Below are 16644 nucleotides of genomic sequence, written 5' to 3' on the forward strand. Positions count from 1 at the left end.
GAACAGAGAAAAAGCCTCTTTCCTCCCCAGCACCTAAAAAGACCAAAGGAGATCTTCTACAATCTAAGAGAAGGACCAGGAGATCAGAGCCATGGATTTTGCTCACAGAGGGTAGAGCATCAAGCCCTTTATACCCAGAAGGACTCCACACTAGCACCTAGAAGGAGAGCAGCAGGACATAGTGGAGGCTGTCAGGGATCTGATGTCCAGAGGAGGGTTTCCAGATGCTGGTCAGCTCCACAGCAGGCTGCTCAGGCTTTGAGACAGCTCGGCAGACACCTCTGTTGGCCTCCTAAGGACAAGTCCTGCAAGCCCTGGCAGGAAGAACTGTTCCTATCTGATGTTCAGACTTCCACCTCACTGCCCTTCCAGCATAACCCACCCAAAGGGCCTGACCCACCAAGCAGCCAGGGCCTGCTCAGCACCAGGACTGGCTTCAGCTGAAAGGCTTGCAGCAGGACACGCTGGCACCCAGGCAGAGACTCGAGGGGCCTCATCTGTCAACAGCCCATCTGCTAAGACAGCTGTAAATAACCAGTCCATACTCCTCCCCGCTTTAAATCTGCTGTTTTCACTGAAGGTAAACAGAGGATGAACTTGATCCTCAGTGCTTCTATCAGCTACCACAGCAAATGCTCTTCTCACCTTTTATCCTGACATGAGGTAAATAAGAAACAAGCCACACTGCTAGCAACAGGTAAATCATCTCTTATTTGAAACAGCTGCTACCTCCACCAGGATCAGCTGCTTCTACTTAGACAGCAGAAAAACATGTTTTATCTTGGATCAATTCTGATCTGTTTGTTTTTAAACCCCAAACTTGGTTGTGTCATTTGGCAAGGTGAATTTCCCTGTATTTTCTTTAAACTAGGCTCCTACTTTAGGAACCCGAGAGCTTCCCAGGGGCTTCTCAGCTAGACTAGAGCACACACCAGCTCTGAAGAGCTGATCTCCACCACATGCCTCTCTTTAGCCAGGGTCTCAGGCCTCCCCTGTTTAATGCTATCACATAAACTCAGACGAATGCCTCCTTTGATGGGCAAGAAATCACAGTCTCCAAGACAGGATGTCATTTGTCCTTCTTCATGGACAAATGGCAAGTATGTCCCCCCAACACCTGCCAACAGGACTATCTGGGAGGGTAAAAGTCAGCTCGGGGCTTCTCATCTTGCCAGGATGATGACACAGTCTCACATTTCTGCAGGCTGATTTTACATACGCTCCAGGAACAGCCCCCTGACTCCTTACACTAATCCCCTGCAGATAACACCACCCAGACCTCACAGCAGGACTACAGCAGAAACCCCTGTGTCAAGGACTTCAGTTAAAACAGAAACTGGTACTGTTAAGAACACTGCCATGAGAATTTCACAGCACAACACAAATGCAACAGCCTTTCATCACTGGCAACATAGTGGGGGAAAGTTTTTTTAACTGGAGGAGAGCTGCTACTGTTTTCCCTTTGTTTGAATTAAAATAGGAATCAAGAACTTCTAGATGCAGGAAGAGAAAGCCAGAAGGATAAAAACAAACTGGAGAAGAGTTTGGAGAATTTAATCTCAAGAAGGCTCTAAGGGGAAGAAAGCATGTCCTGAAAGCACGTCAGCATCATAAAACAAATTCTCATTGCCTGGGGTCCCACTAATTAGTATTAATTTTTCAAGGCCTGTTCTCCTTAGAGTCCAGAGCTTTAGGGTCAGTGCATGGTGTATGAGAGCTGTTGAACAAGAGTTCAGACTACATTACCAAAACAATTTTGTTACGACCTCGGTCATTAATTGGAGTCATCATAGCTGATATAATAAATAAACCAAGATCTGCAGATGTCACACACCTCCATGTCACATGATCGAAAATTAATTTAGGGAAATGAACACCCAAAACCGCCGTTACTGTTGACAGCTTGGGAAAACAGTGAGATATTGCAGCTACTGCCTGTACCTGTAACAAGCTACTTCACAACGGCTGGGCAGAGGTCAGTAAATCTGCATAAATTCACTGTGGTCCTGAGTAACAGGAAACGACGAGCTTGATGTACACAGACCTTCTTTGGGATACAGCAGAGGCCAGCAGTTCAGAGAGATCAGTTTATTCCTGTCTTTGCCTCTCATCTGCTGGGTAATCTAGAAGGAAGAGAAGGCACTTCCTCTGTATTTTTACCCCCATCTGCAAAATAGGAGTAACATCCCTCAATCTCCTTTGCAGATTGCTACGAGATCTACTGATGAAACACCAGGCAAAAGAGCTAAGTATCATTAATAGCATTCCCGTCAAAATGCCACAACCATGATTGCATAGGTGACCAAAATAAAAAAAAATTAAGTTGACAGTCTCCTGAAGCGCTAAATGGCAAAAAGGAAGGACAATTAGTTACGCCAAATCTCAGTATGATGTCCTTCAAACAGAAAACCACAGTTCACCTTTCTCCACTGTCACCTTCACCAGATCTGCCAGGGGGAGCCAGCAGCCACCACGGCAGGACCACGAGCAAGGGGTGAGGGCCCAGGCACCTCTGCATCCAAGCGTGGGTGGACAGGAGAAGAAAAACAGGAGGAAGGGATACTGACCTTCCCACCAAACAAGGGTGGCACAACACACAGGAGAGAGGATGCCAGTGGCAGCACGTGGTGGATGCCCAGGGCAACTGTCAACCACCTGCCTTGGGGCACAGCACCAACCTGAGCTTGACCCAGACGGGAGTACCTCTGGCACAGCTCTGGCCTTCGCATGCGTACATACACGCACTGTCCATGAGCCCCTCCTGCCAGAAAATGCCCAAAACCCACAACAGGAAGAAATGCATATGGTTTTCCATGGCTCAGTGTCATAGCAGCACCCTGGAAGACCAGCCCCACTGAGCTAAACACACACTCAGAGACAGCCCAAGGCTCACGGTGACTCCGCGGATCAGCCACAGCCAGGCACGCAGCAGCCTGGGGGCTTCTCTGCGGGGAAGCAGACAAGGAGAGGCAACATGCAACTTGCACACAACATCCTGCCCAAATCTCACTGCCTATCAGGGCAGGCTTAATATGTTTGTTTCCAGCAGTCTCTGTACGAACAGAGGAGAAGACAGCCCTTCTATTATTGAGAGCTCTGCCTAACACACATATAGATAAGTGACTGCAGTTTTCCACATGTTAACAAAGTTCAGCCTTGCTGACTTTGCAAAAAGGTCGTTTCATACCAGTTTAACACCACAGCACCTCTCAACACCCGGTTCCTTCCTGAGCCACAGGCAATACTCTGAGAACTATGGACTCAGGGCAGAGTGTGGCCTTCAGGTTTTGCAAGTAGTTGAGCAACCAACAACAAAAGGAAGCAGCAAAGCAGATCTCTTGGCCTAAAACTTAACTCAGTACAGCTGCTGCAAGTGACATGGCCACAACAGAACTTTTGTTTTCGAGCTGGCATATCGATTAGCTACTGGTAACTTGTGTATCTTCCTAAACTTTCTAAAGCAAGATCTAGACAAATTTCCATATGAATTTAAACAGTTTTAAAACAGAGAAAACAATTTAAACAGAGAAAATTTAAATTAAATGTAATGCTGTGTAGGAGTTCCCTTTATTATGCAAAAAGAAAATCCTTTAAAACTCAATTGACTTTTTGCTGCTGGCTCTTAATGATTCCTTTATTGCTTGGACATGATAAAGCAGCTGGGTCAATCATTCTTCCACATTTTCATGCCTCCAAGAACCTAACATTTATTTCTATAGAAATGGACTTGATTTTCTGAGAGTTGTCTTTTAGTCAACAAGTCAGCTAGAATTCTGCTTCAGCTGCTTAGGTCATATTGAACCCTCACTGGAACAGGAGTTCAGAAATAACAAATGTCTTGAAAGAGAGGCAGCATAATCAAATATTTGAGACTTGATCAATTCCCTTCTCAACAGATGACAGCTTTCAAGATTATATGGCTTGATTTACAGCTATCCAACACGCATATACATCCATACACACACACACACACACACTTCATGGGACCATATTTTAGTAATAACCATATTTTTTCAAACCTCCTCATCTCAGCCTGCTTTCTCTGGTGCTCCCACCCAAAAGTGAGTAAGGAAACTTTGACCGTGTTAGTCTAGAATCACAGAGGCATTAAGCAAGACCCGGTGGCAGGATCCATTTCCCTCTCATTCTATAATGTTTGCATCAATTCAGCTTTTTTTTTTTTAGTCCCACGTATTTTAGGGAAAGCCTCTTAAAACCACCCTGAGATAAATGTAACAAGATAAACTAAGTGGAGACCCCATCTCCATTTAGTTTTCAGGGAAAGTGCTTATGGTTGGCCCCAGGGATTTGATAGATGGCAGTGCCACTCCTGCAGTTTAATCTCAAAGATGCTGTGTAATCCAGTGCCGCTCAGATTAATCTAGCCATTGCTATGCCTAAAGGAGGCCGACCTACAAACTACTCACAGATTGCCTGCCATTGCAGAATGCAAGCTGAAGTTTTTTAATTTGTGTGTCAGGGAACAAGCTGAGAGCACGAACTGAAGCTTTTACTCCAGTTTACCCTGACCTGTGCTTCTTTGTGGCTGCGGTTCTGCAGATTCTTAGCACACACGCATAGCCACAGCAAAGCTTAGCACTGTCTTGCGTGTTTGCAAGATGCTGTTAATCCATTTCCTTCAAAAATCTTTTTGAAGTGACTCCACGAGGGGAATGACAAGGTTAAAGCAGTGAGGTAGGCAGGACTCCATCCACGAACAGCTCCTACACCAGCATGGAAACTAGAGCCCAAGTTTCACTTTTCCTAAGCGAGGGCCTAATCAGTAGGCTGACCCCCTGTCCTTAGCATTGTCTACTGACCATGTTAGTCTTCCAGCTCTCCACTCTGTTCTGCATTGGGCTTTGCGGACCCTCAGTCCTCACTTCAGTGCACGGCAGATGTCAATACCTCGTAGTGGATCTCCCTCAGTGGCAAGGCATTTAAGAGGCAGGGCCTCAAATACACAGCCAGGCAACCCCCTGGCTATTCGGTGACCCAGTGTCTTCATACAACTTTGTACCAAGCAATACTATGACCAGTCACCTATATGCTGCCCTCTGGGTCAGCAAAACCATGCCAAACACCCTATCCACCCATATTCCCAAACCACGCTGATCAAAATGAGATACTGTTTGTTGGAATAGGGGCATTATGGGTCTGAACTCCAAACCGTAGCTTTATTTGCAGTGTAAATATTTGCTCAAAATTATTTTTCTGCATTCAGATTTAGAAAGAAAAAAAAAAAAAGAGAAGATATTAAACTCACTCATTACTGCTTCCACATTTCTAGAGCTGCTTCCACCTCTACCTCAGAGAAAAGTTGGCAAAGCACAGCAAATGGCCTGTGTTCACTGAATTTAAAGGCCAAGGGCTGATTATTGAAAACTACTTTCACATGTTTCCAGCCCAAAACTCCATTCCCACAAGACCTGGAGAATTAAAATGAAACCCAAGACTGAATAAAGGCAGTCTGCTGGGTGCCATGATCTCCCTCCTTGTTAGGCTTATTAGTTCAATTAAGTGCTATGTTGAGCCAGCAACACTAATTTTAGCTTCAAAAGAAATTCATCTCTGCTAGCTGCATGGTCTCCATGGCCACTGTGGCTAGCAGGATTTCTTCCCAGCAGTCTTCTGATGCAGAAGTGAAAGTCTCATTAACACATTAGGTGTGGGCACAGTTATAAGTACACCACAAATGTCTCATCTGTGCTCTAGGGCATCTTCTCTGGGTCACAAACCACAGCATTAAGCAACCTACACACACTTGTTTTCTGGACTGCCTTCATTTTCATTATAGTCTGTCTCACAGGGATGCACATGGTCCTGCTGAACGTGATGTAGTTTAATCCAAATGAAGCAACCATGTGGGTATGCTCTGACCTTCTGTCACACTTTTCAGAGACAAAAATAAGACTTTCATCAGCCAGAAGATGAAAGAAATTGAGTACAGTGTGGAGTAAGATGGTTCATGGGCTTATTCTCTAATACCCTAAACCTGCTGGCCTTTCACTGATGGGCCTTTTTCCAGGAAGAAAAGCCTCTTTTCTTCAAGACTTGGCTGAAGCAAGGTAGTACCCATTATATTTTAGGTAGTCTACTCACAGGAGACTGTAACCACACAGCTGACATTCTTCTTCACTTTCTCTAGAGAAATCAGCCTGTGGCTCAATTAAGGAGAATAACCTACATGGCTCATCTCCCTGAAAAGGCCAGATGAAGACAGCTGATCCTCTTCCATCTCTGATAGTGGCTGAACCCAGCCAACCAGGAGCTTCTCTTCCTTTATTAGGAAGAACACGTACTTATAATCAAGCATCGGGACTGTGGATATTAGCTGGATTAAATGGTTTAGTGGGCTAAGGCAGAAGGTGCTATTGAATTAGGGCATGCCTACTCCACAGTATGTAATACATTAACATCCTTTCCGGTACTGAATTGGGAGGCTTGGTACAAAGATTTCCTTCCTCTGATGCCAGTTGCAAGCCTGCACAATTCTTCTTTTGATGGCTCAAGTGATTAGGTGTTAACAAGAGGAACCTAGGCACTTAACACTAGGGAGTTTTAGCACCTGGTTCACACTCCCCTCCTTCTCCCTCCTCAGCTAAGGGATTTTCCTTATTCCCCACTGATGTTAACAGCAGGTACCTAAAGCAATTAGACATTATCGCCTCTCTGGTCTTTATTACTTCCTAGCTTTGTATCAGCTGCTTTGTACGCAATAAGAGTTGAATTAACAGGACTCGTGCAGATTATTCTGCTTTCCTTCTTTATTCTGTATGAAAACACTGGGTCGTGGAGCCACATGGACAGGCTGTGAGCTGCAGTGCTTTAGACCATTACTGCCAATTGCCATGGTATTTTACAAGGGGAAAAACCACAGGTAGTAAAAGAACAGACATAGGGAGATCTTAGAGAAGGTGACGTGAGGAATATGGGTAGACCATAGGGACATAAAAGCTGGAAGGATTTCACAAGTCTAGCAGAACAGTTTGCAGCTGTGTCTATGCTGTGAATTAACTGCCACAGGGACCTGCAAGTTGCACAGGCAGCCTAGGGACACAGGTATGATGTGTTGCTCCTGTGCAAATAAAGCCCCATGTCTACCGAGGAGCTCTTGCTTGCCTGGGAATAACTGTTGTAAACTTTTCATCTAGGAATTGCAATAAACTCCTGCGTGCTCTATATTTGGTGTTCAAAAAGAGGCTTTCCCATATTTGCCCAGCCAGGTAAAAGCTCACCCTTTTTTCTCCCCTCTCTACCTTAACTCTCCATTAACCCATAGCTTTAGCACAGGACCTCAGAGAACGACACATTTTCCTCCTATCCCCGCCCCCCGCTCCATTATTTCTAAGCCTCACTTTGTCATTCCCAAGAGGGAAGGGACAAGAGCTTTGAGCTCTTAAATCCTGCTGTCGGTTCTTGCCTGAAAGAGGTAAGTAGGGAAACTGAAGGAAAGCTGAAGAAAGAAGCCTGTCCCTTGTCAGCATTCACCTGTAATGGATGCAAAATGTGTGGTTAAACACCAAAACTAGACCCAGGAAGAGAAATGAATAGGGTACTTACACAGTTTCATCATTCTTGAACTCCAACTCCCCGTAAGTGTCTTCAAAGTCTTCTCCACCTCCTTTCGCTGTCCCTTCTACTGTCCTAAATGGCACTATGACTGTACCCCGAGCACCTGATGTCCTTAGGACTTTGACTTCCATCACACCAATGCTCTCACTGACATGTATAACATCACACTCAAATGTGAAGATGCCAGCATGGTCATCATCCAGTATAGTCACTGTGGCTACACAAGGAGAAGCCAATATGGCCTTTGGGTACGGGGAGTTACTGAGCTCTGGAGGTTCCTCACTCTCCACCACACGGAGGTTACTGAGCCGCACAAAAAAATGCTCATCTTCCTCAAAGATGTCATCATCAATAATTCCCACTGAGAACTCCTTCTGGGTCTCCCCTGATTTCAAGACAACAGTCCCCTCTGTGAACTCATAGTCAGCACCAGCATTGGCAGAGCCATCCTCTGTTTTATAGTCCACATAAATGGTCTTGGACATGTCCCCTCCCTTCCGCACCACTGTCAGGAGAACGGCACCACAGTTCTCAAGACACTGGTAGGAGCATGGGTCAAAATAAATTTTTGAGATGAATTCTTCAGGCTCATCTGGCCGCACCTCATGCAAGCTGGTGCTCTTCTTGGCTTGCTCAGCTGCATGCTTCTTCAGAATATTGCCAGCTCCTGTCATCATTCTCGTCGCTTGAATGCGATAAAAGGCTCTGCTCTTTTGCTGGTGAGACAAGGCATAGTAGTTAGCCATCTCTACCAGCTGGTCCAAGTCCTTTTCTGGGTGCTTTTGCTTCAGGTCCTTGAGGATCCGGATCATCTCTTTGCGAGATTCATCTACCTCCTTCCCCTCCACAGTCACTAAGTTTCCATCCAGAAAGTGGGAATTCATCATCTTGCCATCCATCTCAATCCCCTTAGGGTGATCACCTTCTGATTCTATGATAATGCCCCTGTGCTTGTCAGTACGGTACTTTTTGTGCATATACTTATAGAACAGCAGACGTCTATCTGCTATCCAAGCCAGAAGGACGCAAAGTGGAAAGAAGAAAAGCGTAAGCAGACCTTCCCAGACCTGAACCACACCTGGAGAGAAGACAGCAAGGATCATGTACAACCAGATGTAAGCAAAAATGCTCCATGCAGCTGTGACAAAGAAAACCCTCAGGTGTTTTATCTTTCTGGTTTCCCCATCAGGGATCACATAGACACAGATGGCAATGATGATAAACATATTGAAAGCAGCGCTGCCAACAATTGTAGACGGCCCCAAGTCTCCAGCTATGAATCCATGTCCACACACTTCTATCAGAGACAGAAGGATCTCAGGAGCAGAGGAGCCCAGAGCCATGAGGGTCAAGTTGGAAACAGTTTCATTCCAAATCCGAATGGTGGTCGTTGTGGTCTCTCCATTGGGTTTCTTAATCGTTATTTCTTTTTCTTGTGATGTAATGACCTCTATAGATGCCATGAAACGATCTGCAATGATGGAGACTCCAAGGAACATGTAGATCAGTGCTACAAAGTATACAATAACACGGGCAATTTTGTCCCCAAGGGATGGGTTTTCTGGGTACCATATTGGCAGGATAACACCTTCCTTGCAGTCAAAAGATCCTGAACACGAGCTGTTTTGTACTGAACTGGTTGAGTCTCCCGTCAGGCCAGCATCCACCTGCAAACCATGCAAAAACAGCACAAAAGTAACCAGCCCAAAATGGAGGAAGGCCGAGGTGACAGGCTGCAAGCTTAACCACGCCATACACAAGATGCAACTTCCACTGTGTAGATCCAAAAAGGCCGAGAACCTGAAACAAACAAAACAGAGAGGGGGGAGGGAAGCATGAGAGAAGAAGAAGACGCAACATTTACCCAAACGCACTTCAGTATCTCACCACTGAAGAGTACTGGTAGAGATGTAGGGCTTGTCTCTCTGTCACTTTGAAGAAGGCATTTAGCAGGGACTCTAACGAACTGCAGCATCTACATGCCCAGTAGATGAAGACCAATTGCTAGAAAAGTAACTCAGAGAAAATGTGTATATATATATATAACAGCCCACTCTTGACCTATAACATGTGCAACAGGAGTACTGAGTGCTCAGCTTCCACTCACCTAATGATACCATAGTGTTCCCTAGCACACAGCACTTCAACTCAGCAGAAGAAACCAAATCTCAAGGCTTCCCTGTCTCACCACAACACAAGTCAAAGAATCACTAGCAACACAGGAAGCACTACTAAAGGCCAGCAAGCAATCTCCAAATTAAGTCCATTTGCTGGACAGAATTCAGTTATGAATTATGGAGTACCTTGGTGGCCAAACCATCCCCACAGCCAGCCCCTCTTAATAGGCTGCAGAGTCTCCAGAAGGGTCTTAGGGCTCCCCTAAGCTTCTGAGGCACAGGGTCTCCATGTTAGAAGGCAAAGATGTCAGCCCAGAAACAGGGCAGAGGACTCATGCTCGGCAAAGCGCCAAGGGCCATTTTTCACTAGCCCTTCCATTGTGATCTGGACAATCACATTTTACATCAATAATCCTGCTTTTAAATGGTCACAGAAACCTACAAAATCACCACAGTTAGAAAAAGCTGTGCTCATGAATCCAGAAGATAGAGCAAAATGAATATACCCACCAACCTTCTCTCTGCATCCCTACTTTCAAATACCCTCTAAAATGAAAGTAATCTCTAATCTAAAACACCATGCAAAAATGAAGGAGCTGATCGCTGTATCACGTAAATTTTGTATATCACTGCCCAATAATGCCTTGTATTACTTATGGACTACATAGCTGTAGGGCTTGCACCACTTAAAATTGGATTCTGAACCCTTCACATTGTCATGGATCATACTACTCTCTTTCCTTTATAACAGGCCACTGGAAGAATTTGGTCTTGGGCTTAGCTGACAAATCACGTTTGTGAGTCCAGACACAGCCAAATATCTCACAGGAAACATCAAGCTTAATAGCGGCATTATCTACAGCACTTGGAAGGTTCAAGAGCCTTAACTCCCGCTAACTTTCATCAAGGTTTGTATTGCCAAATTAGTAGGGCTGGGATTAATTTTCTCTAAGGTAACTATCTGAATCTTGGGCAGTAAGTTAAATGAAGTCACTTAGGCTCCATTTGTAGTCAGAGGAAAGAGACAGTTGCTTCCAGAGGACGATCCTTCCTGTTCCAGCCTGTTCTGAACCAAAAGACATATTTAAGACACACATCTCCAGAAGAGATTTTCTCCCTTCCCATCACTCTCCATGGTCTATAGAGGATGCCTGGTCAGCCAATTCAGAGCAGATGCCTAGCCTTCAGATGGTAGCAATCTGAAGAGATGAACTGGCCTCTGAACACTTGAGGAGGTCCCTCCCCTCACCCTTGCACTGTAAATATTCCCGGCAACATTTTAATGTTATCAGCACTAAATGCATCTCAAATGACTATTTTATCATCAAGTTGCACCACTCGTCTCTTTCCAAAAGCAGCTGCAATCTTCCCGATATCAACAAAAACATTTTCAACTTTCAGATAAAAATCTATAAAGACAAGCGAAACAGGAAGGAAAGCATGAACAAGGACTGTAAATGAACAAAATCGCTCCTGACAAAGCACGGTAGAGGGGAGAGAATTGATTATGCAGTATCAGGATCACAAATCCATATCTGACACCCTTGATATGAAAAAACAATACACTTCTTCACGCTACCTGGACTAATTCAGAAGAGACAGATTCTCCCACATTAGCCTACTCCTCTTCTCTCTCCAGTGCCTATTTATCTGCCTCTCTACCCTAGTCTTGGTGCCTGACGGAGCCCCCGGGGACCAGAGGGACCTCAGCCCCAGTGAGAGCCGTTAGCTAGCCCCAGCCCCAGCCTTGAAGGGTCGTTAAAATGCCTTGCTGCCTGCTTAGCTCAGGGTCGCAGGGACGACTGAGGGTCCCCAGCACATACAACCTGGGTTCAGTTTGACACTGCCATTGTGTCTTCCCTCCCGCTCCGCAGGGTGTTTTCCCAGATCTCTGGCTGCAGGATGTTGGGAAATCCCTGAGAAAGGGCCAGTGCACATGTGCAGAGGGACTATGAGCAGCAAGCCCAAGATCTCTGGGCTGCAAGGTGCACACACACTGTAAAGATGACAAATTCCAGGTGCCTCTGACTCAAGGTGCACACAGAGAACAACTGCACAAGCACAGCAGCTCCAAAAACACCCCAGCCACATCAGACCGTCTGCAATTGCTGGCAGATATCCACCAACCTCTTGACACTTGCAGCTCCCAGCTTCTACTTAACTGTACAGCAGCCAGTTGGTGCTGCATCTTCCAAGATCAGCCATGTAGAAATGGCTGACAGAAAGACAGGAGTAATTTCAAGAACATCTCCATGACTCAAGAACCTAAATTTGGTTTCAAAAATGACTTAAGAGTCTAAGTATCACTTAAATTCAGAGCCTTGTCTAGGAATAGTACAATGACTAAACTGCCCTCTGAAACAAATCACTGCTACCACCAACCTCCCTCTCTGCGGGACAGCCGCCCACTGCAATTAACACTATCCATCTACCTTCTGTAGTGCCGTGGCGGTTTCTATTGCTAGCAATTCCTCAACACATTCCAGGACCTTGCCAGACCTTCTTAATTTTTTAATTTGATTTTAAGTAGAGGGTGATTATATTCCTCAAACTAATTGTATATTATTTCAAAAACAACTGCTACCAGGCTAGCCTCTGTTTATGTGTTCAGACCTCCAAGCTCACGCTATGGGTTGTGGACTAAAATCTCAGAATTCAGGGATACTTTTCTTCACTGCTTTGACAAACATTTTAACTCTAAGATGAGGTCACAATCATTTTCCAGAACGATACAATAATGACCCGATCCTGCAATTCTTTGAGACAGACAAAACTCCCCAGTGGGATCAACAGGAACTTTGCCCACAGACACGCTGTCTAATAAGATCTTAATATGTGTTCATTAACATGAAAAGCATTAACCTAACCAATCTGAAAACACAGTGAGGCATTCTTACTGTCACCCCCCCCCCCTTGGGAATTGGTGCTTTACAACAGAAAAAAACTATTATATTTTAAAACTGCTGTTGATAAAACATTGAGGTAACAGTTTTAACACGCAGATGACAGAGGACAGAAGAGTTAAAACTCACTCTGTAGTTCTAGGTCACCAAGGCTGCTTATACAAGGTGCCAGTTTGCCCTCGGTCCAGAAATCACTGGAGGGGATTTACGTAGCTGTGGCCTGCCCAGCACAAAGTAGACACGTCCCCTATCCCTCCTCGAAGGAGCAGCACTGATCTCAGCAAGGCTGACTGTGTCAAGAGCCACCCTTCAGCGCCAGTCCTGCCCTGAGGATCGAGCGTCCAGGCAGGCTTGCAGCACAGTCCTGAGTCACTGCTCGCCACCCAGGACGCAGCACGGCATCACTCCTCTGACGCCAGCGCCACAAAGCACGTCCACATCTGGCGCAGAGAGGTGCCACTCCACCAGCGTCGCTGCCCTGGCCCTGCGGGATGCAAACAACAGCAGGCTGCAGCAACAGCGAAAAGCCAGTTGGTATTGGGTGATCTTTGGTTTTATACCATTAGGGTCATGATTCCCACTTCCTCTTTGCTATCAGACATAATTTTTTCCCTCAGGTCTCTGCCCAGCTATTACTATTGCATGGGAATACATGCAAATAAGGGCAGCGGTACAGAGTGAAGTGTCCTCTATCTGGCAGATAAGTCCAAAATATATAATCAATGCAAAAGAGAAATTAAAAGTTGAAAACATCCATGCAACAGAATGAGCTAGTGTTCAATAGCAAGGCTCTGGGAAAATGCGTAACAGTTACTATAGCAGGAGGAATTCCTTCTACAAGAATTGACAATGGCCACGTGATCCACAAATCTGTAAATAGAACCCATAAATAAAAAGATCAGTTCTTTAAATACTGCTGGAGACAGTCCAGAAAGTCGCATGGACCATACTTGTCACAGCTAAGCGTGCAATAGAAAGCGACTTTTAGACAACTGTCAAGCTCCCTACATCTTTTATAATAGCTGAGTTTCAGAAGACTGATGGTTTGTCTGCTACGGACCTATAGTGAAGTAGGAAGCTGGGAAGGCTATACTGATGCCTTATAATTTAGGTTTTTGTATACAGCTGCTCACGTGACTCTAATGGCAAGGACACTTTCAAAAGGAAGCATTCACAGCAAGAAATCAAATCAAGAGGCAGGACAACACAGTGATGGCTGCTAACACATAACCTCCATGTACCAAGTTCCCAAGATGACTGCTCAGTAAATAGAAAACTAAAGGCAAACCTCTAAATCCCTATTGATTTCTTATTTTGGCAAAATTCCCCTTAAACCATCATAAAAACTAGAACCTTCAGATTTCACCTGCAAATAAGATTAGCTTGTCTGGCACCTCCCTCTCCTTCTCTCCCTCCCAGTCCCCAAATAAATCAGGCACACGAAGTACATCTGTGACCATATATCCTCTCTCCCCTGACTCCAGACTGGCCAGGAAAGGCTGCTGATTAGATCTGAGCATGCGGTGAGCCCTGTTCAGGCGTGGGCGTTGCTCAAGGGCTAGACAGAGACATCTCAAGATCAAGAGCTTTGTCTGCTCAACAAGCATCCGTCCCAGAACAGAGCGGATGCAGTGCTGCTATTACTGTCATCGTATAGCCCCGCTCCAAAGCTGGAGGAGACAGAAATAAGATTCCACTTAATAACAAGACCTCACATTCCTCAGCTTCAAAACACATAAAAGCTTTTTGTTTGAGCACACGGGTTTTTTATAAGCATCAGCAAAAATTAAAATTATAGTCTTTCTGCCAAAGAACACAAATAACTAAGTTTTCCTAGTACAGATATTACACCTAATTCACACTCCTCCCTCCTCAAAATAAAACCATAATAAAATATTTAATACAAAACACAGCATATTTTTCAATCGTTTCCATTCAAATGCTATTGAGCCCTTCGCTCATTCGCTACAAAAGTAGTACCCAGAGTGTAAGTTAAGATTCACCTGCAAGCCAAAAGCCAGAGCAGTGTAATTAGATCCGTTTTGTCAGACAAATGCCAATTTCCAAGCACAGACCTGGCCTTAAACCACCACACTGATGGCACGCACCTATCTGATACAAGCACAGCCAAGGACCCCAAGCTGACTTCACGCAGGTTATTGCGCAGCAATAGGTAGTTTAGCTCCCTTCTACCGCACCAGTGAGGTTTTATGAGGAAAAAAGCACTGTAACTCCTGCTCAGGCCATGACAGATCCCCGCAGCGTGGCTCTATAGAAAACTTACGGCAGGGAGCTGTAGGTGCTTGTTGCTTTGCACTTTGCAGTAAACATGCCAGCGCCCAGAATTAGCTGCCTACAGAATAATCCCCTCGGCATGTGTCAAAAGCAGCCTGTTTTTCTCTCAAGATCATGCAAAAAGCTACCATAAAAAACCTGGCTCTCATAGCAAGTCTTTTAATATTTACAAGCTGGTGTCTCTACTAATTTGAGTAGTTCCTACCATTCCAGTGTGGTAAATGGGTGTTAATTGACATAACAACTCAAGTCTACTAATTCCTTACAGAAACACTGCAGCGATGCGATTCATTTACATTTGGCGATCCCAGGGGCTGACCCAAACAGAGCACAAGTCTGTGTACAGCTGGGAGTGACCTCCAACACTCAGCTTGCCCCAGGAACCGGTCCATAATGGGTTTTCCTTTATTTTAGTACCCGTGATGCTCCTGGAGAAGCGGTGCCATAAACAGCTAACCCATAAAGATGCCGGTACTTAATTGTCCCCTTACAGTACTGCACTGGCTGCACTTGACTGGCCAGGCATTTTACATCTTCACTCTCACCCCAGCAGGAAAATATCTGTACAGGATAGATGGATATATATGGACGCAGGAGCTGCAGTTTACGTTCTGTGCATGGACATGTAAAGGAGGAGGAGGGAGACACTGCAGGAGATCCCCTTCAGCCGGCAGCCGCGGCCAGGCTCCTGGGAGCCGTCCTTATTGACGGTGTGAGCTAGCACAGCCTCCTTGGGAGCTGCAGCGCGCTTGCTCTCCCATCCCCATACGTGTCCCTGTGTCTGAGCTTCCTCAGGCTAAGGGACAGCGAGTGTTAACCTTTTCATTTTTTTTCCCCCAGAACTGTAGCCTTTTCTACATTCAGAAAACAAAACCTGGTATTTAGCCTGACATATAGATTAGTAGTGGCCATCCTCCTGCTTAAAAAGCAGTATTATCTCTGCTCTGATATAGATGGCCTTTCTTCTTTTCATTAATATTACACAGTCTCACTGTTGTTTTGCTGAACACTGTTTCTTAGTGCTTTTGAGTGGCCAGTTCACACAGGAAACAGAAGGGACAGCTGAAGACCACCTGGTCCAACTTCCCTGCTCAAGCAGGGCCACCTTGAGCCAGTTGCCCAGGACCGAGTCCAGTTGGCTTTTAAACATCCAGAAGATACTCAAGGATGAAGGACGGAGTCTCCACAACCTCTCTGGGCGACCTATGCCAGTGCTCAGCCACCCTCACAGTAAAAAAGTTAAAAAGTGCAGGTATGGAGTCCAACCCTGCTCACTGGTGTTAGTGCACGGGAAGCCAGAGCAAACTCACCCTGCACATAACCTGCACTGGGAGCTCGCTGGAGCGCCTTGGTGGCAACCACACACGCATTTGGCAAAAAGTCGCTGTCATGACCTTTTGGAAGTCACATTTAGAGGCTGATCTTCAAACATCAGACTTTTTATTGCATTTACAGGTATTTCCAAACACAATTAAAGCCTGTAGGCATTCGAATACCAGCACAAGTCTGACAATACCATTCTTCACAGTCTGAAAGGTCTCAAATTGAGAAGGTATTCTTCAGGCCCTTGATTTTATGCCTATGACTTGAAAGGCCCAGTGAAGAGGCCACAAGTCCTTCCTTTGAGGCTCAGGAGGCTGAGGGAAACACAGAAGCAGAGTTATTGGGGCACCCACTCGGTTCCCCCCCCCCCCCCCCCTTCCATGGACTGCAGCTGATGGAGACAACTTGGAGCAGACACCCAACACCACATG

The 16644-nt window shown here is 45.5% G+C and overlaps 1 protein-coding gene across 9 annotated transcripts in view; it reads right to left on the reverse strand.

Annotated features, from left to right (window-relative positions):
* The window catches only part of SLC8A3 (solute carrier family 8 member A3), a 115087-nt gene that overhangs the window by 85050 nt on the left and 13393 nt on the right, over nt 1-16644 (reverse strand). For 6 of the 9 annotated variants that reach the window (XM_086749118.1, XM_086749116.1, XM_086749117.1 and 3 more), the window contains exon 2: nt 7564-9375. The exons of 2 other annotated variants lie outside the window; for them this stretch is intronic. In XM_086749118.1, the coding sequence (XP_086605244.1) occupies nt 7564-9329 (1766 nt within the window). In that variant the 5' untranslated portion in view covers nt 9330-9375. The remainder of the gene's footprint in view (nt 1-7563; nt 9376-16644) is intronic. One more of the 9 variants, XM_086749119.1, reaches the window with a different exon arrangement.

This window comes from Chlamydotis macqueenii, chromosome 5 (genome assembly GCF_036417535.1).
Source record: "Chlamydotis macqueenii isolate bChlMac1 chromosome 5, bChlMac1.mat, whole genome shotgun sequence".
NCBI lineage: Eukaryota > Metazoa > Chordata > Aves > Otidiformes > Otididae > Chlamydotis > Chlamydotis macqueenii.